This window comes from Primulina tabacum, chromosome 12, assembly GCF_025594145.1.
Source record: "Primulina tabacum isolate GXHZ01 chromosome 12, ASM2559414v2, whole genome shotgun sequence".
NCBI lineage: Eukaryota > Viridiplantae > Streptophyta > Magnoliopsida > Lamiales > Gesneriaceae > Primulina > Primulina tabacum.
The window spans coordinates 35,820,146-35,845,170 of NC_134561.1; the positions used below are offsets into that span (position 1 = coordinate 35,820,146).

A 25,025-nucleotide genomic window follows, 5' to 3' on the forward strand; every position below is an offset into this window, starting at 1 on the left:
AAACTCTCAACCCGATTTTGAATCTTTCTTAAATTTTTTGTATAGAAAATTAAATAAAATTCAAAAAATAATAATAATTTAATTTAATCACATGATAACAAAATCTCCCTCGTATATATAATTTAAAATTTGAAGTTTAATTGTAGAAAAATAAAATATATTTACTAAATCAAATAAACAATTATTTAAAAAATAAAAAATGTTCGAAATAAATATTAAATTATAAAAATTTATGATATAAATATAAAATAAATTTTTTTCAGACACACATTATATAAAAATGTAGATAATATTTATTAATTATATTTTTTTAAAATTAAAATTTTCGGGTCAACTCGGGTCGACCCGAACACAACCTCGCTCGATCATTTTTTTGAGTCAGCTATCGGGTCCAACCCGATCTGACCCGAACCCGAAAACCCCAAACCCAACCTGATTTTTTCGGGTTGAACCGTGTCGAGTTGGTCGGTTGTGTCTGATTTTGACAGCCCTACATAAAACAAAGTACTGAAAATATTCTTATGGTTTCATGAAAATCATTTATGGGGGAGACATGAAAAGTTTTTGAATCTTATAGAAATCATGATTAGAAATTACCCTAGCTAGGATGGTTTCTATTTGCTTTGTGACACAAAATCAACTGATTTATTTACATGATTGGTTGAGTATGTCTCTTGTGAGACGGTCTCACGAATCTTTATTCGTGACACGAGTCAACCTGCCTACATTTATAATAAAAAGTAATACTTTTGACATAAAAAATAAATTTTTTTTATGAATGACACAAATAAAAGATGACAAAAACTTGTTTGAGACGGTCTCACAGGTCGTATTTTGTGAGACAGATCTCTTATTTAGATCATCCATGAAAAATATAAATTTTTATGCTAAGAGTATTACTTTTTGTGAAGACCATGCACTATGGAAGTGCACCAATTGTGGAGGAACTCATACAGCCAAAATCACTCCATTTCAGCATAAATCTCGAGTGAGCACCTTGAACCAAAAAGTGGCCACATTCATCCGGGAGAGGTTAGTGCAATCACCCATTGATTAAGCCATCAGCGTCATTCGTGGAGCCATCAACGCAGCGTCATTCGTGGAGCGACTTCAGAGCTTACCTTGTAGCAGATTATTCGTGCCTATAAAAAGGAAGGCTCCTCATTCGAAACTTGCACATCCAAATTCTCGAAATCCTCTCTAGCAGCACCGTATTCTCGAAGCTCTTCGCCCTCTAGTAACAAAGCTCTGCCGCAATCTCACCGTTCACGTTTACGTTTCCTTGAGCAGTCAGAATACAGTAAGTGGGCTTTTGCTATATATCTTTCTTTGTAAGTGGGTTCTTGATACTATTTTATTTGGCACACTTATTTCTTTTTAAGTGGGCATAATATGTTTCGAAAATAAATTAAACATGACTTTGAAAATTCGGTCGGCGTGATATATTCATTTCCATTTGGTATTGAAATCCCTTGAATTGTTCTTTGTTCGATATCAGTTAAATATGTGAAAGCATGTTTGAATTTTTTTGAAATGCACTGTAATGACTCGATTTAGAAATGGTAAAGAAAATTCCGAACTTTGATATACTTTGTTTAGGCCCTGATGCGGTGGGTTATAATAACCGTTCCTTTGGCCTCGCCCCTTAGAGGAGTAACATATAGGGGACTGATCAGTAAAAAAACCATAGAAAATGAGATGATTTTCAGTGCTATATTCGTATTTGTGTTAGTATTTGATTCAACATGCTTAATATTGAAATTTTGATAATTTATTCATATGTATATCCTCGATAATGGTCATGCGCGATCGGCCCCCATTTACTGAGTATTTCTCCAAAATACTCACCCCTTACTTTCCCACTCAGATAAGAATGAGAATCAAATTGAGGATGAGGAGCAAGACTACTTTTGGGGATGGTGATGAAGCAGTCTAATTCGGGACCCGTCGATTATTCTGTCTTATGATTTCAGTATCGTGTATTTACGCTTCCGCATGTTTCTATTTCTTTTGAGTTGTAAAGACAGTGAACTTTTGAGAAATTTATGATAATAAACTGGTTTCGGTTTATGATGTACTACGAGGCTAGTTGTTTTTCGACCGTGTGGTTGTTAAACAACGCCGGTGTCATAACCCGGTCTCGGGGCGTGACACTTTTTACTGTGAATATCGGTAGGGTTGACCGTCTCACAGATAAAGATTCGTGAAACCGTCTCACAAGAAACCTACTCATAAAAGATTTGTCCTGTAAAATTGACTCATGAGACAGTCTTACAAGTATTTTTGTAATTCAAAAATGGTTGCTCTTCCTTTCATTGGTTGGCTACTAAATGCGAATTACTAGCCTAGCCTTTTGTAACCGACTCAATGACGATGATGACGATTATTATTTTATTTGGACACTTCATTGTAAAGGGCGACGTCGGAATTCGAAGGTATCTTCTTGGAAAGTAAGATTGATTATGATGATTGACAATAACGTAATTATCATCTGCCCCAAACTGTTACTCTTAAAACTCCAAAATTAAATTCTTTCTAGTCAAATATAGAGATTGAGAAATTAATGTGAAATCCAACAAATAAGAACTATCGCTCTTCCTTTTATGATGATATCATTTGGTGAACATTGAGTAAACCCCGAACTAAAGTAAACAGTGCTAAGCAAACCATGTTAAATAAGTAAACATTGCTAAGCAAACCATGTATAATAGAGTCGCCAAAGAAAATGTTGGTAAGCGGAATCAAACATCTATTATTGATCAAACTTTCACATTTTCTACTAACTCGAACATCCTTCGTGCTCGATAATTCATCTTTTTCGTGTTGATTGCATTTGGTTTGGACAAAAAATTAGTAAATATTGGGTCATGACGAGTAATATTTATTCTTAAAATAAAATTTTTCATTTGTACTTTCGTCTTATAAAATAGTTTCGATTAATAAAAAACAATTGACTGTGGAATTTAAAAAACACCCTGAATTTTTTGTTGTATTATCAAAGGCCTTGTCAGATATCAATTCTTCATCCATCAACTACAATTGATGCTAATTACATTCCAATTCTTATTAATCACATTCCATTATTTATTTATAAAATTCATATATAAAATATATAACATTGGCTATTAACTAATTAATTGTCAACAAAAATATAAAATCTTGCTAAATTAATTAAATTGTACTTCAATATTATCTCTTGAACAAAAATTTATTTTAAGGGTAATTGCATGCATTATCTTATGAAATCAGGATTTTGCTGGATGAGTATGTCTCTTGTGAGACGGTCTCACGAATCTTTATCTGTGAGACGGGTCAACCCTACCGATATTCATAATAAAAATTAATACTCTCAGCATAAAAAGTAATATTTTTTCATAGATGACCCAAATAAGATATCTGTCTCACAAAATACGACCCATGAGACCGTCTCACACAAAATTTTGACTTGCTGAAAACCTCCCGTGAAAAAAAAAAGATTCATTAACTTCTCTCGTTTTCAAATTTTGAGCACATGTATCCTGAAAACATATCAGAATAAGAGTGTTTGTGCTCAAAACTTGAAAACACGCGAGTTAACAAATCATTTTTTTCCCGGGAGTTTTAGAAATATCGAGATTTTCAAATAGATAGGGTATTCGATTGATCTTTTATTTTAAACGAGTAGATTCTATCTAATCAAAGAGTGGGGCTCTTTGACAAATTGAAAGGTCACAAAATTCGATCGCTGATTAAAATTTCAGCCAAAAAATGAAGAATCCTGGTGATTTCTAAAGTAATTTCCATTTTCCACACATATATAATATATATTTTTTTACTTTAAATGGAACAAAATATATAATTTGGGAAACTTCCCTTGTCATAAAGTCGAGAAATATAGACGAAATTTGACGTTAACTTTGAAATAATATAATTCAAACGAAAGGAAAATTTCGCTAAATAATTAAATTCAAATATATCTTGAAATCTATCTTTTGATGCATAACTATAAACAAAGCTCAATCAATAAAATAATTTCAGTTTCAAACAGTGTCTTCTTACACTTAATATTCCGTATGTATACTAATTACCCATTCAGTTTTTAAATTTATAAATTAGATCTTATGTGAGACGATCTCACAGATATATATTCCTGACTTGTCGATCTGGTCTATACCTAGAGTGAAATGTAATATTTTTTTACGAAAATATAATATTTTTCACAGATCAGATAAAATTGATCCGTAAGTGAGACGATCTCATATGAACTTTTTTTTTAATAAATTTTGTCCATATTTAGAAAATAGAAACCGTGTGTTTTGTGAACAAGAAGACAAGTTTAAGAAATATTTTTTTTAAAAAAAAAAAAAACAGTTTCTACTATTATATTCTAACATTATTTATGTTTATATATATTTTTTGTTTACAAAAAATTAAAATCATTGCATAATCAGATATGTTCATAAATTATGATTATTTGTATCTTAAATTACGTGAAAACAGAGTATTGACATATAGAATGACAAGAACAAAAACAACAAACAAAAAAATTATTTTTATTAGTCGGATCGAAAATCGTCTCACAAAATTACATTTGACGATTTCATAAGAATTTTTACTACGAAACTATTTGTTAATCATCCGTCAAATCCTTAAAAAGAGAAAATTAATACTTATTACCTTCTGTATGTCTTCAAAATGTCGGCTGAATATGTCTGTGTGTGCGACTGTATCTCGTGTGAATGTGGAAACATCACACGAACTTCTTGGCAAAAATACCTCAATAATATATATACCATATCTAAATCTATTTTTTTTCCCACAAAAAAACTGTACGTATAATATATATGTATGTATACTTTTTAAAATCTTCCCACCCTTGCCTCCGTCTGTCCATGGTGATATTAAGTTCTTGAATATGTCGTCGACTTGATCTCGAGCTGTTGTCTGTATAATATATATACTTTTTAAAATCTTCCCCACCTTTGCCTCCGTCTGTCCATGGTGATATTAAGTTCTTGAATCTGTCGTCGACTTGATCTCGATCTGTTGTCTGTATAATATATATACTTTTCAAAATCTTCCCACTCTTGCCTCCGTCTGTCCATGGTGATATTAAGTTCTTGAATTTGTCGTCGACTTGATCTCGATCTCAATCTCGATCTGTTGTCTGTTTAGATATTTCGTTTTCTGCATTTTGAGGTTTTCTGGAGAGGGGTGGATGATGACTGTGGCATGCTGTTAAAAATTTATCAGGGAATTGATTAGCTAGCTATGGGGGCTGATCAGTGGATCTATAATATGGTGAGTACGTGTATTTCATGCATATCAAATAACTAGAATTGGATATCTATATAAAAAAAAGGGGAAAAATATAATTTTAGCACGTATACTTTACGAGCTAAAATACTTTCGATCCCTAAACATTCTACTTTCGGCCCTATCCCCTTAGACTTGTGGCAAGTGGCGGAGCCAGAAATGTGACTCAGTCCGAACTAAAATTTTAAACTTTAGAATCCTTTAATATTTTGAATTGATCTACCCGAGTATACATGCATGTGGCTCCGCCGCCACTACCTGCGGCGAGAGGAGGCCCCCAGGTTCGACCCTATTTCGACAGCTCTATGGTTTTGGTTTTCTATTAAAACCATGGTGATATTAAGTTCTTGAATTTGTCGTCGACTTGATCTTGATCTCAATCTCAATCTGTTGTCTGTTTAGATCTTTCGTTTTCTGCATTTTGAGGTTTTTTCTGGAGAGGGGCGGAGGATGAATGAGGCATGCTGGTAAAAATCTATCAGGGAATCAATTAGCTAGCTATGGGGGATGATCAGTGGATCTATAATATGGTGAGTACGTATATTTCATGCATATCAAATAACTAGAATTAGATAGCTATAAAAAAAAAGGGAAAAATATAATTTTAGCACATATACTTTACGAGCTAAAATACTTTCGATCCCTAAACTTTTACTTTCGAGTTTCGACCCTATCTCCATGGACTTGCGGTAAGTGGCGGAGCCAGAAATATGGCTATGTCCGAACTAGAATTTTAAACTCTAGAATCCTTTAATATTTTGAATTTATCTACCCGGGTATATATGCATGTGGCTCCGCCACTACCTGTGGCGAGGGGAGGCCGGACCCCAAGTTCGACCTTATTTTGAAAGCTCTATCTATTGGTTTTGGTTTTGGTTTTGGTTTTCTATTAAAACCACATAGTTTTTTTAGCATATCTACTTATTATGATAATTAATTTTATATTTTAGAGCACATTATCATAAGTTTTGAGGAAGAGTTGTATACTCGATGATCGAATTATTCTGGTAGATTTTTTGCATTCAATCGGATCAAGATCCAAATAGCCCAGATAAGACCCACACTTTACGGGTCGACTCGTTCGACAGATTGCGATAGCCCACTTAGGTTTGGGCCATTCTATGACCTAGCCTCATTTTGCAAGAAAGCTTGAGCAGGGGGGTGGAGTTTCGGGTTCAAATACTGGGTGCTCGAACCAAGGTCGGTTATTTTTCAAAAATGTCGGGTTAGGGCATAAACCCGAACTCGATTTTTGTTCGAGGTACTAAAATTAGTATCCGATCGTGAAACGTCTGCTTATTCATTTTTCTTAAAAAGTACTAGAATTTTTTTTTTCAAACCTCACATAGCATTCGGCCGAACCACAAAATAATTTTGACACCATTTTAAAATTAATCAACCAGCTATAATTTGAAAACCAAAAAGAAATATTTTAGCATAAAATAACCCAACATTTTACTAAACCTAAAAATAACATTTGAAAAGTATAGTCCATACTATAACTTCTCAAAAATCTCTCAAAAACATAAATTGTCGTAAAAATATCTTTAATATAACTTAAAATCATGAATCATAACTAGTGCGGAAAACTAGCGTCGGTCCTCGGGTTATATGCACCTTCAGTCCAGTCAGATCAACCATCAAGACCTCCTTAAACATTATTATCATAATCACCTGCATCAATCACACCTAGTGAGTCTAAAGACTCAACATGTCATATTCTTGAAAACGAGTACTACATATACAGATCACATACAACAGTGAAAAATACTTGTACTTAAAATATCGTTTTCATGAAGATGCATAAAATTTAAACAAATCCATTTTCATAAACATTTTTATGGTGCATAAACTTTAAATAAAAACATTTTCATAATGCATAAACTTTAAATAAAAACATTTTCATAATGATGCACCAACTTTAAACATAAACTTGTCCATAAACTCTACGTAAACATTTTCATATCAACATATTCATATTCATATTAACGTATCATATTCATATTTTTTGAATTCAGATCGTGATTGTGACTCGTATTCTTAAACGTATTGGGCGATGGATCCATCTAGAGAAAACCACAGTACTGGGCGGCGGGACACAAACAACACTCTCACCCGTCAACTGGGCCTTGGCCGGCCTATCATATCCTCATATGGAAATGCGATCGCCGGGGCTCCCTCGGGGGACTTCTCCCATAGACGGGCTCCTTCGGGGGCCTTTTCCCATAAATGGGTTCCCTCTGGGGCCTTCTCTCGTAAATGGGCTCCCTCTGGGGCCTTCTCCCCTCACGACATCCCCATTCATATTATCATATCATCATATTCGTATCAATGAAAATACGATCGTCGGGCTCCCACTGAGACCATAACCCTCACGATATCTCCAACATATCATCGTATTAGTCACAATCCCTTCACGTCCTTCAACATGTCGAATTTCCATCACTTAATAAAAACATGCATAATAATATCGTTTTATTTTAAAACCAAGCATGCAACATGTCTTTTAACATTATCGTTCTATCATAAAAATTCATAATCGTTTAAAATAAACATTTGAACATATTAAAAATCCATAAACATTTAAAATGACATTTTAACATCAAAACATTTAAAATAACATTTTGACATTTTAAATCATAAACATTTAAAATAATCATTTTAACATGCAAAATTCCATAAACATTCATAACCATTGAAAATAATCATATTAGCACAAAAAACAGAATTCAGGGGCACTGCCATGACGTTTACTAATTTCTAGGTGTAAAAAGACCGTTTTACCCCTAGGCGTAAAATTCCACGTTTTTGATATTTTCTTAATTTCATTGACTCTAACATGTCCCAAATAATTATTTAAGTTTACATGAATTTTCTCGTATTTTTATTTAGCTTAAATCGAGAACTTTTAAATTAATCTTTAAATGTGACGTATTAATGCATTTTAATCGCGGATTAAACCAATCCTTAATATAAAATTCTCAAATTAAAAACTTAGACTTTTAATAATTATTTGAGCTTAAATATAATTTTTCATAATTTTATAAAGCTTACAACTAGGCGTTTCAATTAATTCTTTAATTAGCGTTTCGTGCGGCGATTAAATCCCGGATAATTCCAAAACTCGTTATTTTTATCCCAAACTTTAAACATAGCATTTAATAGATTTATTCTACCCTTCCAACTCATGAGCCACACCCGTGGACCCATGGATTAATTTTTCCTTCTTTAATTTTCGTTTTTGACACTTAATCAAACCACCCGAGCCAACTCCTAATTTACTCGAGCCACGCCCAAGCCACCTTGAGCCAAAATCTAACAAACTCATCTATGAACCATAATGACCAGCCCCTGGCCCTCGTTAAAGCCCCTGCACCCTGGACCCTGCTGCCTGCGTGTGTGTATGTGAGCTTCCCTTGGACAATAGGACTCCTCCTCCCTCTAGGACACTACCAGCTGATAACCACTTGACCCCTCATGAACCTAACCCTCCCTGGACCACGCCCAGACCCAGCCCAGGCCAGCCCCAGCCCTTGAGCTCGCGCCCGAAGCTCTGCCCATGACAGCAACTTCTCGCACAGCACATGCTTCCCTCACGTTTTCTTGTGTTCTCCCGAGCCAGCAGCCAGCCAGCCCACCACTCCAGCCCTTATCCCAACCCTGAACCACCTTCTCTAGACCCTAACGGACCTAGCTTAGCCCAGCCAAAGCCCCTGACCGAGCCCCTTAATCATCTGCACGCTGCTGCACACAATGGCACTGCTTGTGCTGGTGTGCGCGGGTGGCTAGGACTCCTCCCCAGCCCCTTGGCTCGAGTACTAGCGTGGCTAGGACTCTTCCCTTGACCCCTCACGTGACTCTAGCCCAGCCCTGGTCCCAACCAAATCCAAGCCCAGTAGCAAAACCCACACAACTCGAGCCCTTCCAACACAAGCACAGTTTCTGTTCCAGCTTGTTTGATACCTGATGTGCGATGTTTTTGTGGGTGGTTTAGGATCCTAACTCTTGTAAAAACAAGGCGATCAAATCCTAATCATGGCAGCACTCTTAAAACATATAAAAACATGTTTTGAATCCAATAACAAAGGTCTAAACACAAGCATGAGCATAGTTACGAAAATTGTGAATTGTGTGACTTGTTTTCATGCAAAAATTCATTAAATAAAATACTATGGTGTGATAGATGTTTGAAGGAAAAAATACGGCGTGCCTTTGCGTAATTAACACACGATAAAAACGTTGACGATTGAAGAACGACGAGGAGGAAACGACGACTTGAAAATCCTTGCAACTTTTGATGCTTTTTCCTTCAACTCTCACTTGTGTGTGCCGTGTAAAATTTGAGTTGTGGTGTGTGCAAATCTGAAGTGGCGTGTGAATTGTGTCGGTTAAGGGTGGGTTTAACACTTCAAATAGTTAATAATACCTTAATTAAACTTAGGCTCATTATTTTGCTAGAATAGGGGGGTGTATTCATTCTATATTTTCAAATATTTTTAATGACTTTTTTTAAATGATGGACTTTTGTGTAGTTGATGGATTTTTGTTGACTTTTATAGAATCTCATAGAATTGTAAAACAAATTTCATAGACTCTTATAGACTTTTTTCAAGGTTTTTGTAGACTTTTGTAAACTTTTTCATAGAATTATGTGAATTTTGTAGTTTAAAATTGTGATTTATTTTTTATTAAAATAATTATTGGACATAGATAACCTCTTCAATTTTAAATTATTTTTTTATTTATGAATGTAAATGAATTTTACTTACTTAAAAGTTAAATCAATTTAATTTGTGAAAAATGACAAATGAACTATCCAATTTATTGAAATCAAAATTTCAATTCTTTATGTCAATTCAACATATTAATGATAATATTTTTATAAGTTCATAATAAAATTTTATTAAAAGAACACTCAAAATAATGAGTAGTCTTTTATAAAAAAAATCTAATCATTACTGACAATTTGATCAACATCGTTCTACATTCCATTGACTATGGTATCCCTCCATGCATTAGCATTTGCTCGTTGTTGTTTTTGAGTATTAAATAACTGATCAAAGTCGTCACCTTCATAAACTTGTGCTGATGAAGACAATTGATCTTCATTATATAGTTCAATTTGAAATTTATCAAATTGACACTTCTTTCAAAGAAAATTGTGTAATATAGCACATGCCAATACAAGCTCTGTTATGGGTGGGGAAAAAATACCGAATTTTCGGTATACCGAGATTACATTAACAAAAAATATTGAATTTACCAAATTTTAAGTATATCGAAGATTTCGGTATGGTACGGTAACAATACCGAATTTTCGGTACGGTAACGATATACAATTTGAAAATTTTGGTATATACCGAAATATCGGAAAAATATACAAAAATGTTAAAATATATAATATATTAAAACAATAAATTATAATTTTTTTAAAATATAAGGTTTTTTTGGTTCGGTATACTGAAAATTTTGGTAAAGTATCGGTATGAATTTGTTTATACAATAATTTAAGATATAGATTAACTAAAATTAAAGAAAATAATTAAAAATAAAATGTTATATAATAATTAATAAAAAAATTAAATTTTAATTATGTTTTTAAAAAGTACAAATAAAAGAAAAAATAAATAGATGAGAAAATAATGAAAGTTTGTATTGAATTTGGGAGATTTATCAATTAAATGTACATCCAAATCTTTAGGTTGAATCAAAGACTTTTGTTGACATTTTATTGTTGTACTTAATAGAATTCTACAGAGTCATTAAAAATCTATTGACATTTTGAATACCTATAGACTTTTTTAGAGTTTTTAAAAGTCAAGTTTGAATACCACATGACTTTTTAAAATTCTACAAAAGTTCACATTGAATACCACTAAACTTTTATGGAGTATATAAAAGTCTATTTTGAATACCTCTAGACTTTTAAACTCCATAAAAGTCATTAAAAGTCTATAACCAATACACCCCCATAAGTTTATGAATTTATTAGCCGGATTGCCAAAACGTTGGTGTTTTTGTTAAAAATCCAACACCGATAAAATTACGTTCCGGTATATAAAATCACCTCAAAAACCCATTATTTTCAAAAATAAGAAAAAGCATCACCCTTAATTTAAATAATTGAAAACAATTATTTAATAAAAACATTTTCTATTTTTTCAGCCTTCGGTCTCCGTTCCTCGATCGCAACTCGAATAACTTTTAAAAATATATTTTAATGCAACCATGTAGAAAAATATATTTTAAACATGTAAATATGCACAACATAATTAATTAATGCAATTAAATCATTTAATTGAAATACACAAAGAATTTAATAATTTATATGCATGTGGTTCGCGTGGACCTAAAAATTTTTGGGGCTTTACAGATCGGGTTCAGATACCCGACTTATCATTAACAATGTTTTTTTTAAGGTTTTAGAATTTTATTTAATTAATAATTAAAGAAATATTTGTATTTATATATATATACCATTAATTAAGGGAGATACCTAACTAAATTTTGGTGCAACTTTTTTCTAATATCAAAACTAACACTCAAACATTTGTCTCTAATATATATAATTATATTACTGGAATATCTTTCAACTTCAGCTCATCTCCTTCTTGCACTTTGTTCACCATTGCTAGGTAAACTTCTTCTCCCGATATTATGGCTTTCCAAGTCTGGGAAACAGAAAAATGTTATATTACTGTTCCTTGGCATCGCCATGGTACCTGATTTCTTCTTGGTTCGGGGTTCAGAGTTTGACATTACTCTGGTCATCTACTATTGCACGGCTCTTAGATAACCATTCATCCCTAGGATGACGTCGAAATTTACCGAAGTGAGTTGAATCAAGTCAGAACTAAACATATGCGAATTGATACTAATTTATTCTATCTTGAAATTATCCCGATTACTATCTCAAAAATTAAAACCCTTATAGAATATTGAAACTTAACTCAATATCGATCTATAGCTTATTGACTTAAATCCCAAAAATTATAATCTAGTCATTACCTCAAATAATTATTCTTTTACTAAATCTTACTTTCATCAAGACCATGAGCATGTCACGCTCTAACACAAGGGAGTTCATTGAATGTCATCATTCTCTTTGAATCATTCTTAATACCATAAAAATCAAAACTTATTGTACTATACTTTACTTGATACATATCAATATCTCATAACTTATTTTATTTACGTAAGGTTGTAGCCTACTTTTTATCCCAAAATAATATAAATTCCTTAACATGAAGATATTGTCTCACAAGATATTTCAGGTCCTACATATTTAAAATTGGCGCTTAGCATTCTTAATAACTCAAACTTAATGCCCTAACAGTTAACTATTAACACAAAATCAATTTCTCTATTGGAATACCCAAAACTTATAATATAATTCTTATATCAACTTTTCTTATATTAGTTTTTATAAATAACATATCATCCCCGAGTCAAATTTTTTTTCTTAATTCAAAAGCTTAAAGTCAACTTATCTCTAACAATATACGCAAATACTAATTGTCCTTATAATACAATTCCATAAAAATTCGACGAGTAGTTCAAGAAAAAAATGTTGAACGAAATTTTTCGAGAAATTTTCCAAAAATAGAAATTTCGGACATTGACCCATGAATAGAAAGAATACGTCGAGAGGATTCCAGAACAGTTGACGGAAATTAAATTCTGAGTTCCCTAACGAAAAGTTATGAGTTTTATGAAACTTTCCTAAAATAGCAAAACACGATTTAGAAGGTCTAAATGAAGGATTTTCACGTTTTCAGACTATGCCTCACAACGAATTGTGAATATTACTCATTTGGCCGTTTCGGAGGGGGACTGCATTGTCGCTTTTGCATAATCTGATCGATTTTTTTCTTCTCCAACTAGATTATGAACTTGGCGGCTCTTATACCACTTAAAGGTCACGTCCCGATACCGGGGTTAGTCGACACTGACGTTATTCAACAATCACATAATTGCTAAACAACAAGCCTCGTAGTACAGTTTAAACCAAAACCAGTTTATATCATAAATTCTATAAAAATGGAATCGTCTTTACAATAGTAACTCTGAAAAATCTGCGGAAGCTTTTATAACTTGAATTAAAAACTCACAATATCACTTCTTATTTAAAATTCTTCATGCGTCAACTATCAGCCTTAAAACTGGTGTCCGATTCTTCTTTCTTTATTTCTTCTTCTGATTTGTCTGGGAGAGGGTAGAGTAAGAGGTGAGTGATGGTCGTCAAACAACAAGTGGGGGCCGTTCGAGCACAATATAAATTTATTTACACAATTTTCGAAAATGACACATAAACATATCATGTTTTTCCATAACATATCATCATATTCATATCATAACAGCACTGCGATTTTTGGACCTTCTATGGTTTACTGTTCTCTAAGTGGACGAGGTCATAAAATGGTTCTATACCACCGTGAAGGGCCATATGTTGGGATTCCCAACCATTTTCAGTGAATCCTCATAGTGCCAACACGTAAACGTATCAAAATCGCACAAAAAACGTAAAAACAGAATGACGGTGCTCGACCAAATTTTTCGAAAACAAGAAGACACATAATCGAAATTAAGGATTTAAAACAAGCCCACTTACCTTAGACTGGAAGAAAACATGAAGAATTCAAAAATCATAGAAGAATCACTCAATCGACACTTCGAAAACATAGCAACACATCTACGGAAAATCAGCCGTTTTAAAAATTCCTTGCGCCTTATTGCACCGTTGGATCGGGCTCGACAGTACATTAATAAGTACGTCAAATAAATTATGAAAGGTGGAGATCGGGTTTGGAAGTCATTTTAACCTGTTCATGGACGAAAAACTGTAGGTATGCTGTTCTCACCTAGAATCTGAGCAGTTTTCTTGCGAAGGCTGGAAAGAAAAAACTAACCGTTGGATTTTGCTGAATTTTGGATATGATTGTTCAAAACATATGAATGCATATTCGGAACGATGGAGATCTGATTCTGATTTTCTGAGCGAGAGAAACAAATTTCTGAACTTTGACAGAATTTTGATGACTGCAGCAGAATTTTAGAGAACAAAAATTTTGAAAATTCTTGGGAGCACTTGTGAGAGAAAATTTCGAAAATTGCTTGCTGGAATGAGGGGTGAAATTTTTAAAGGCCTAGGGGGTATTTATAGGTGCTGGGTGAGAATCTTACCATAAACCAATTAATTTTTTTCTAAAATTGGGAGATGCTCCTTCCATAAATATTGATATGCCTCCTTGTTGAGAAAAGCTGTCTTGTTTGTAATATTTACTTCCAATTAAGTGAATATACAGCCTTAATTTACTGTGTATCTTGCACTGGATTTTGAATTCCATGTATTATTTATATTTTCGAATTTATTATAGCTCGAAAATAAATTCTTATACATGTCTATATTTAATTAATTATGTGCCCAAAAATTTGGGTTCTCACAAAATATATCACTGATTATATTATATTAATATTTATATAATATAACTATATTATATCTAACCGTCTGGTTATAACAGTCTAACTAGCTGAACTATTTTTTTAAGATAGACTGATTCGATCAAGGATTCGGTTATGAAAATCCAGTGAAAATAATGTATTAATTTCGAAATAAGGCTGGATATCAATCAAATTTGGAAGAAATATTGCATACAAGATAGTTTTCTCAACAAAGAAGCTATCAAATTTTCAGTACTGTCCAGATATATTATGAATTTGTACAAGAAAACAGTCTACATTCAACCATCCAGTCCATCATCAAATTTCAGAATTTGGTAATGGAAGGTACATCTCGATATTTATGGAAGAATTATCTCGAAATTTTGGAAGGAATATCAACCGAATTATGGTAAGATTTTTACTTCATCCCTATAAATAACACCCTGAGTCATTCAAGATTTCACACCATTCAAACACTCCACATTTTCGAAATTTTGCTCTCCAAATTCTGTAGAGCAGCGAAGCTTTGTTGCAGTTCAGACTCAGGGGGAAATTCGAAAATCCCATTACACAAAACCTTTCACGTTTTCTTTTCATCCAGATCTGAAGTAAGTGAGCTTGTTTTAAAAGTATAATTTCGTTTATGAATTATTTCGTTTTTTCGAAAATTACGGTCGAGTGCAATTCTTCTTCTACCACTTCTTAATACGATTATCGTATATTTTATGTTTTGAGCACTGTGATGATTCAACTGAATATGGGTGGGAATCCCAATATGCATAATATGTTTATGGCCCTTACACGGTGGGATTGTAACCGTTATACGGCCTCGCCCCCTTAGATGAGTAAAAATTAGAGACTGATATCAGTAAACCATGGAAAATTGAGGAATCTCAATGTCTTGGCCAAAATTATGCTTATGGTTATGATGATGACATGTTATGAGACTCATGTTATGCATAATATGATATGTGGTTTTCGAAATTTATGTGTATTCGTTATGTATGTGCTCGAATGGTCCGCACTTACTGAGTGACGACCATATCACTCACCCCTTACTCTAACATCCCAAGATAAGTCAGAAGAAGAAATCAATGAAGATGAACAAGACGGTTTTGGGGCTGATATTAAGTAAATCAAGAAGTTTATTTTAGTTTTCGCTTAATAAGTTTTAAGCGTTTCCGCATATTTTTATCGTTTTAAAAATTTATAAAGACAATTTTAGAATTGATTATGAGTAATAAACGGGTTTTTGGTTTATATTGTACTACAATGCTTGTTGTTTTCAATTGTGTGGTTGTAAAACAACGGCGATGTCGATTAATCCCGATTTCAGGGCGTGACATATTATAGATAGATATCATCAACATAATAAGCAATAATATTATATATTCATAGTGTACCTAAGCAAAATTAAAAACTTCTGCAACCAGGTGGAGGAAATGTTCAAACTGGAATGGGCAAGTATAGAAGAACAATGGAAGTTGAGAGAAACAAGGATGCAAGAAACATTGAGATTGGAAAGGATTGAGCTTGAAAATCAATGGAAACAATTTGAGACTAGGATTTTAACACAAGTCATGAGGTAAGAAATTATATATGGAACAATACAAATTGTGGTGAAAATAATGAAATGGCCTCCATTCAATCCACAGGATGCTTCAGGATCCGATTCCAGTACCGAATCCGAAAAACATGGAGCTCCTGTTCTTGAACAAGATTTGTCAGCCGATCTCCACAGGTGAAGAAATAAAAGGAATGGACTCCACTTTTATTGAACTGGTTCTACTTGATAGCAGCACTCGGGCCATAGTCGATGCTGGACCCATAGCATCTTCGAGTGTTGAAATAGTTGCACTCGAAAATGGATCCGATGATCCGACAGCAGGAGAATTCGAAGAAAAAATTGTGAGAGTGGAAGGGAAGTTGCCTCTTCTTGAAGGAAATGTGTGCAAACTAGAAGGTGGCAGAGGTGTTTTGAGGAATGTCAAGTTCAGACATCATGCGATCGATGTGAAGCCACCGGTGTTCCGATTAGGGGCAAGAGTTGCTGAAAAGTTTGATGGGTTCATTGTGAAAGAAGCCAAGACTGAATCTCTTAAAGTCAAGAGTTACCGCAGCAAATGTAAGTTTCGTCTATCCCACCTTAATCTAAACAAATCGTCGGTTTCTTTGTCTTTACTATCACTTGATTTGTTATATCTGATCTTTAGATTCCAAGAAAATCGAGTTCCCAAATCTGGAGTCTAAGATTTGGGAACTGAAAAATATACAAAGACGTGGTAAGATACATGAGCGTCTGAAAGCCAAAGGAATCCATACCGTCGGGAAATTTCTGATCCAGCTCCTGATAAATCATCAAGAACTGCAAAATGTAACATTCTTTTTACTTACCTTTTCTCTGCTTTTTTCCTTCTTATTCTTTTAACTTTAAAAATTGCTAATGGATGCATTTCCCTTTATTGGTTTATATGTAGATTGTTGGTCTGAAGGGAAAGAAGTGGGAAGCCACTGTAAGCCATGCTAAGAAATGCCAGAGTGACAGGATGTACTGTTACATAAATTCCCACGAAAATTCCTCCGTAGTTTTTGACATTTGCGGGAAGTTGCAAGGACTGTGTTCAGAAGGCCAGTATGCTGCTGCGAATATGTTGTCTGAAAACAAGAAGGTATACTTCAAAGAACACTCTAAATTCTCTTTCTTTCTTTCGTTTTGTTTCCTTCCTTTTAATTTATTAGGAAAACGAGCTGTGCTAATATAATATCTGCCCAAACCCAAGCAAATTTTATCAAGAAAATCCGAAACAAAGCCCTGTTTTGGTTTGATTTGTAGAACTAAACCAGTTGTTAACCTTTTTATGACAGGTTTATGCTGACAAGTTATTGTCATATGCTCTTGAACACTGGGAAAATGTCACCTCTTTTGATGATCTGAATTCTCTTCAACAGCACATGGCTGCCATAAAAGCCTCTCTCAAGCCGTCGAGTTCTGGCACTCCAGGCCATCGCGATGCAAATCCTGATACTGGAACTAGTACAATGATCGATTCTTCCATCGACGGAAAATATCTGGATCCACTACTCGATCATCCCAGAAACCTCAATGCAGGTGTAGATACATCGGTATATAGTGGCTGGTTCGGTACAGATGATCTGGGCTACATGGTTGATTCACCCTTGTGGGCTGACCGATATTCTGATATGGATCTTGGCAGGAGACCAGACGATTCAGATATCGGATGTGTAGTTTATGGTTATGGTATGCAGCAACAAGAATTCGTAGATGACATGAATATTGTTGCAAGTATGGACGAAAATGGGATTATGTTAGCCGAGTCGGATGTTATTGGTAGTTCTTCTGCAGTTTGGAGGAAGTACAGGATGCTGTTTCGTTGCTTATCCAAATGGCGCCTAATCAGGAAATTGTCAAAATTTGAAGCTAATCCAGCCTGGAAGAAGCAGAAAATTTGACGCGAAAAAAAAAAAAAATTTATTTGATTTTTGATGTGATCTTTGCAATTACTATATTGATTTTATATGGATTTGTTATTGAAACTTTAATTTATTTAAATGCTTTATTTCGAAATGAATGTTGATTTTCAACTGATAAAATATAAATAAAGCATATTAGATATTTTTTTCTACATTGTATAAAAAATGGAGTAGATCTCTTGTGAGACGATTTCACGAATCTTTATCTGTGAGACGGGTCAATCCTACCGATATTCACAATAAAAGTAATACTCTTAGTATAAAAAGTAATACTTTTTCATGGATGATCCAAATAAAAGATCTGTCTCACAAAATACGACTCGTGAGACCGTCTCACACAAATTTTGTCCTAAAAAATGTTGGTCGTACATCAGTGGTAGCTTTAACATTCTTCAACTATCTTGGCCATACATAATACATTCGAAATTTTCTTGTTTAATTTGCATAACTTCATCGATCAAACACTAATCCAAATTGAACAATTATTTAGCGTATAGGAAATCGATATCCTGACACACAAAAACAAGATGAAAACTATTTTTTTTAATATAATATTTGTGAATTAAAACATCCACACACATATCTGGAAATAGATTTATTTTAGATATATAATTAATTAGTTTATAATTATATATTTCATAAGTTTATCATACTTTGTTCCAAAATATAACTTTTTAATATGAGGTAATCATCTCTTTTGACAGACATTCAAATACACATGTATATGCAACAAACTATCCAAAATTTACCTTATGAATATTTTATGTTGGGCTGTAATAATTGTTTCTTTTGAATAAAGCAATCGAAACGTAACGCTTGAACTGCTGTAGGATTTAAAATATTTGAGTTGATCCGTCCCTGCATATAAAAGATTGTATATATTACGGTTATACACTTGAAAAAATACATAGGAATACCCATCCATTAAAATCCTCAATTATAATACACAAGCTATTATTCAATATTGCAAATTTATGATCCATGTGGAATTGGAAAAATAAAATCGAAGTGAATTGTTTATCCAATATATAAATTTATAATGTTATCTTAGGTTGTAATGATTAATGATGCAAAACTGTAACTCAATGTCTTTATTGAACTTGAGCGAATTTTTCTAAAACGCACGAAAAAGCTTTGAATTAAGCACAAAGTAAGCACGAAAAAAGGCTTTGAATGAGGCCAAACCCTTTACCAGTATTTGTAAGTGTAAACGTTGGTAAGGTTGAGAATTATGTCAAATTTAAAATATTTGAAATTTATAAAATATTAATAAGTTTATACAATATTATTTAGAAGAATTATACCAAATTCAATATCTTTCAATTTGAAGAGAAAAAATATATATTGCTCCAATTTACTCATGGGGTATTTGCCTCATTAAGAAAATCATTAGAAAATAATTTTTGCAAAGGAAATTTTCATTTTACCCTTATTTAATAGATTTTTCAATAACATACAAAATTTTGAAATTCATTAATGTATTTAATGATAATGATATTGATTAAAAAAAGATAAAATAATAATATGCATAAAAAATGTGACTCAGATAAAAAATATATATATAATTTTTATATTTGGGACGGATGTAGTACTATATATTTTGTGTTTGTCGTCGTACATAAAAAGCAAGTCGAGTCGAAATCTAGCTGGAGCATTAATTAAGAATTTTCATCATCTTATTGCATGTATGTGAGAAACTTAAACCAAAATTTTCTTTTTCTTAAAAAAAAAAGCCAATTATAAAGCTTTGTTTACATAGATTTATGAATTTTATAGATTATACAAAAGTATAATATTATTTAGCTAAAATTAATTTTCACATTTTAATTTGAGTCTCATTGATCCATCACACATTTGGCTCCAACCTTGAATTTGACTGCATGGCTGACCCGTGACAGTCCATTTTCGTGACTATAAAAACGCTGCCTCAGGGTTCTTCTTCTCTCAATTGCTTTCTTCTTTGTAAGAACTCCACACAGACATGTTATTTTTCGAATACTGCTAATCAATTCAATCATAGAACTTTTCTTTTGTTGATATAGATCTACACGTTTTTCTCTGATCTGATCATATATGATCGTTTTTATAAAGATTTTTGATATCTGAATTTTCCTTTTCTTGTAAATTAAGTAGCAAAGATTGGCGATGGCGCAACATTCTTGCTGCAATAAACAGATGGTGAAAAGGGGTCTTTGGTCACCTGAAGAAGACGAAAAACTCATCAACTACATCACCACCCATGGCCATGTCTGTTGGCGTTCAGTTCCCGAATTTGCAGGTATATATATATATATATATATACACTGACAAAACACAAATGTGTGTGTGATATAACGCGTGATTTGATTTTGCAACTCACTTTCCCCGTGATTAAATGAAGGAAAAACCTTTAAAAACACTAGATCGTAGACATCCCTTCTAGCGCGCGTGCGTGCGCGTGCGCGTGCGTATGTATATATATATACATGTAAATATAAATGTTACATCTGTTTAATTTCATTAATTTTGGTGAAACAAGGGCTCCAAAGATGTGGTAAGAGTTGCAGATTGAGGTGGATTAATTATCTGAGGCCTGATTTGAAGAGAGGAAGTTTCACTCGCCGTGAAGCATCTATAGTCATTGAGCTCCACAGAACCCTAGGAAACAGGTTTTTGTCATTTAATTTGATCATATAAAATAGGAAAATAATTTATTTAAAAATTTTGTACAAATTTTTTTTAGGTGGTCTCAAATAGCGAAACATCTCCCTGGAAGAACAGATAATGAAGTGAAGAATTTTTGGAATTCAAGCATCAAGAAGAAGTTCATTGCTCAACAGAATCAAATATTCCATGCTGCAGATATGGTTTCCCCGGCCACATTCTCACCTGTTCTTGAAAATCCTTGTGGCGGCGATTTTTCTGAAAATTTATACTTGATGAATGTGAACAATAATCCAAACCCGAATTCAGAAATCGATCCAATCTGCAACCGATTAATCCCATCTCCACCAATCCTTCAAGGATTTTGTCCTGCTGATGACCTGGGATTTGATTCTACCATGAGCTATAATGAGAAACTATCCCCATTTCCACCCGCACCGATGGATTCAGTCATTTCTCAGCAACTTTTTTCTTGGCCTATGGCAAGCAACTTCGAAAGTTTCCGCCAAAATCACCACCAAGTCCTTAATCAAGATGACACCTTCATGCTAAGTACTTTTGAGAATCCATCCACAGAGCTTCTTGATGGCAACAAGTTCTTCAGCCCTAATGAAAGATTACAAGATTATGTTCAAGACTTACCAATGGCTGATCCCATATTTCCAAAATTCGACGGGACAGAATTTGGGATACCTTTTTCATCTGCTGTGCAAGAACAAGTTTTTGGACCGGTGTCTGAAGGGGTCTACGAATGTGACATGAACGCCGCCCCACTGCGTCATATAGATTACGTTGAACCTCTCAGGGGGGCATTCACATCATCCACCCAATCCTCAACAGTCTCGGACATCGCATCTCCGCCAGCCTTTGATGATCTGCTGCCTCCACTCCCATGCAGCAGCCCTTTTCACGTGAGCCCTAGTGCTACTGCTTTTCTATCAAGCTGGGATGAGATCTCCAGTATTTATGAATAATTTTCTGAAGTAGAATGGCTTGTTTATCAATTGTTACGATCGATACCTGGGAAGAAAACCTAATAATTTTCCAGCTTCAAGAATGTTTGTTCATATATAAGTTTATTTTGTTGGATTGGATTTTTAGCTAGGTAGCATTAATAGTTAGACCATATAGCATAATAAATAACTATATAACATTGCGCAGGTGTGTTGCATGTGACATCACGCTTCCTAGTTCGCGCACGTGTGTTGCACGTTAAGTCGCATATTTTGCGCACGTGTTTTGCACGTGACGTCACGTTTCCTAGTTTGCGCACGTGTGTTGCACGTGAAGTCGCATATTTTGCGCACGTGAAGTCACGTTTCCTATAAATGAAAATTAATAAATTCAATGTTGTCATATATTAACATATATAAATTAAAGTATGTATATATCTTGTTCATACATTTTCAATATTAATAAACTAAATAGCTAGGATAAGTAAAATTGAACATTTGAAATTATTTTTTTTTATGATCCATGGGTTAAGTAATATCCAACGTTTGAAATTATTTGTTTTTGTTCTTGTTTCTTTTAGATTTGTCTCATATATAGGCAACTTGTATGCATATTTTTGTCACTAGCTTAATTGTACATTTTTTCTATTTTCTCATTATTAATTCTTTTATTTTATTAAAATATCACAAATAATTAAAAATCATTTATAAAAATAGAAAATTACAATAAAATTTGGATTTAAGCAAAATGAATCAAATCCAACTGTACTTGTGGAAATACATGAGATTTTTTTAATTTTTTTGGTAATATATTTGTGACTACTTGTTTGTTTTGAATAAACCCCCTTTAATTATTATTGAATGAACTCCATAACTAGGGAAAGTTATAATTCGAATAATTTCCAATATTGGATTATGAATGAACTGCGAAAACCAATTTTGTAAATCGCATATCAATACTTGAGACAAAATAAGTGAAATAAATTTTTATAAGGAATATTTGAAATAATATGTAAATTTTCTATCGTTATTGTGTTATTGGATTTATGTTAATTTGTATTAACAAAAAGATCGTTTTTACTTTTTACAATTAGGAAAAAAAAAAGCTATATATAGCATGTATGTAGTACGATTGTTGCACGTGAAGTCATGTTTCCTAAAAATAAAAATTAATAAGTTAATGTTGTGATATATTAAATTAATTACACAAATTAAATACAAGAGATTAAATAATGTATGTATTTAATTTTGTTCATAAATTTTTAAAATACTAAATAGGATAAGTAACATCGAACATTATACATACAAAATTTATTTTATTCACAAGAGATTAAATAATGTATGTATTTAATTTTGTTCATAAATTTTTAAAATATTAAATAGGATAAGTAACATTGAACATTGAAATCCATATATACAAAATTTATTTTAAATACAAGAGATTAAATAATGTATGCTTTTTTTAATGTTTTAGAGTGGTAATATAGTCAAATTATAAATAAAAAATTTATTTTATTTTCTTACAATGTCATAAATAATTAAAAAATCATATATACAAATTGAAAATGGTTGAGTTCAGCTTTTTTCTCCTGAATTTAATCTATAAAATAAAAAACTTTGTTAATTCAAAACCAGAAGAAATAAAAGAGAATATGCATGTGTCTAGAGACCAAACATTCTTTTTGTTGGGAAAGATAGCCAAATTAAATGACTTTTCATACCGCATAAGCGTTGATTCTTTTCTATTTAGTTATAATTTCGAATCAAAATATTTTCATGATATCAACTACTGATAATAATTATTAAGAAAAACGACATTAGGATTTCTACGTGGAAAACTCAAATTAGAAAAAATCACGAGATCGAAGTCCACCAAAAGAAATCTTCACTATATCAATAATGGGTGCAAATCATTCTTACAACAATATGAGATAACAAGAATTGTCCCTAGAAAAACTTAGGAGACATCAAGAACTTAAAGAGTAATAATTCTTGGATACTACATTCAATCTCATTTTTTTAAGTGGAACTAACACAACTTTAATCACAATAGAAAATTCTTTCTGATGTGGAAGATCAGACAATGCCGCAATCACAAAGCATACTAAAATTTATCTAAATGATTAGGCTAAATAACACTTAATTGCTTGTTGTTGCTTGTCTTGGGATGGATTGAATCAATGCAAATGCATGGCTATTTACGAGAAAAAATTTGGTGTTAGTGAAGTGTGAAATGATAATGTGAATGGTCATGAAGGTGTGAAACCAAGAATGGTTTTCAAGGTTGGCTAGCCAAAAAAATGGTTTGAAAAACAGAGATGAGGTTTGTATGTCAACAATTCTCCTCTTCAAGTTCATTTTGTAGGTTCCAACGGACTTGTCATACTTCTACAGTTTTTCAGCTTTCCTTTGGACAATGACTTTGTAAACATATCGAACCATTATCATCTGTATGTATCTTCTCAAGATGTAACAATTTTTCTTTCAATGCATTTTGGATCCAATGATACCTTACATAATATGCTTTGATTAATTAATGGTGTTAAAAATGTTGGGGTATATTCAATATTTTTTATAGTAGGTTAGATGGTTTCACGGATCTTTATCTGTGAGACGAGTCTACACTGCCTATATTTACAATAATAAGTAATACTTTTAGCATAAAAAGTAACATTTTTTCATGAGTAACACAAGTAAGAGATTCGTCTAACAAAATTGACTTGTGGGAACGTCTTATAGAAGTTTTTGTGTATTTTTTAACGAAGTCTAATCATTCTTCTCTGTGTTTGAAGTTACTGATTTACATGAAGATACATGTCTTCTTCACGGTAACTGTGAAATTCTTTGGGGATGTTTACAAGAGCTTCAACTTATTTTGAAGTGATTCTTTTAGGTCACGTACGTTTGGTTTGATAGATTTCAAATCTATGGATTTCGATTAGTTTTATTGTTTACAATAAAACAATAGATCAAATATTAAATACAACCTTACTTTTTTGCACATTAATAATATAAAGTAGAATGAATTTCAAATGATACTATTATTGGGTGAATTTGAAATTCATTCTAATTAACATGAAATACTATATAAATATGTAAGTGATGGATGTGAAATTTATTATTTTACTTCTCTAAACAACAAAAATACATTTGAAATTTATAGATTTGAAATTTGTCATCTATTTCAATTGTGTACGTATT

General features: G+C 32.7%; 2 protein-coding genes across 3 annotated transcripts; both read left to right on the top strand.

The window, feature by feature from the left end:
* Positions 1-4,842: 4,842 nt before the first annotated feature.
* LOC142521255 (calmodulin-binding protein 60 D-like) lies at positions 4,843-18,208 on the top strand. Of its 2 annotated transcripts, XM_075624486.1 has the most exons (8): positions 4,843-5,280; positions 5,698-5,825; positions 16,170-16,321; positions 16,392-16,861; positions 16,950-17,110; positions 17,214-17,405; positions 17,602-17,845; positions 17,952-18,128. In XM_075624486.1, the coding sequence occupies exons 2-8, from the start codon at positions 5,796-5,798 to the stop codon at positions 17,981-17,983; spliced, it is 1,281 nt and encodes a 426-aa protein (XP_075480601.1). In that variant the 5' UTR covers positions 4,843-5,280; positions 5,698-5,795; the 3' UTR covers positions 17,984-18,128. The 2 variants fall into 2 exon arrangements, with proteins under 2 accessions (XP_075480601.1, XP_075480600.1); XM_075624485.1 differs by having other exon boundaries at positions 17,602-18,208.
* Positions 18,209-20,365: 2,157 nt separating this feature from the next.
* Positions 20,366-21,845, top strand: LOC142521234 (uncharacterized). The gene is made up of 3 exons (XM_075624461.1): positions 20,366-20,506; positions 20,747-20,876; positions 20,951-21,845. Exons 1-3 carry the CDS (start codon positions 20,374-20,376, stop codon positions 21,843-21,845), a joined length of 1,158 nt encoding a protein of 385 aa, XP_075480576.1. The 5' UTR covers positions 20,366-20,373.
* The last annotated feature ends 3,180 nt before the right edge of the window (positions 21,846-25,025 follow it).

What these genes read in the sequence shown, in the direction of transcription:
- LOC142521255 (XM_075624485.1), top strand. Translation starts at nt 5,796, where the DNA reads ATGGGGGATGATCAGTGGATCTATAATATG. An exon ending in CAAGAGTTACCGCAGCAAAT is followed by an intron (nt 16,862 to 16,949) that starts GTAAGTTTCGTC and finishes TCTGATCTTTAG; the next exon opens with ATTCCAAGAAAATCGAGTTC. An exon ending in ATCATCAAGAACTGCAAAAT is followed by an intron (nt 17,111 to 17,213) that starts GTAACATTCTTT and finishes GTTTATATGTAG; the next exon opens with ATTGTTGGTCTGAAGGGAAA.
- LOC142521234 (XM_075624461.1), top strand. Translation starts at nt 20,374, where the DNA reads ATGGCGCAACATTCTTGCTGCAATAAACAGATGGTGAAAAGGGGTCTT. An exon ending in TTCAGTTCCCGAATTTGCAG is followed by an intron (nt 20,507 to 20,746) that starts GTATATATATAT and finishes TGGTGAAACAAG; the next exon opens with GGCTCCAAAGATGTGGTAAG. An exon ending in CACAGAACCCTAGGAAACAG is followed by an intron (nt 20,877 to 20,950) that starts GTTTTTGTCATT and finishes AATTTTTTTTAG; the next exon opens with GTGGTCTCAAATAGCGAAAC.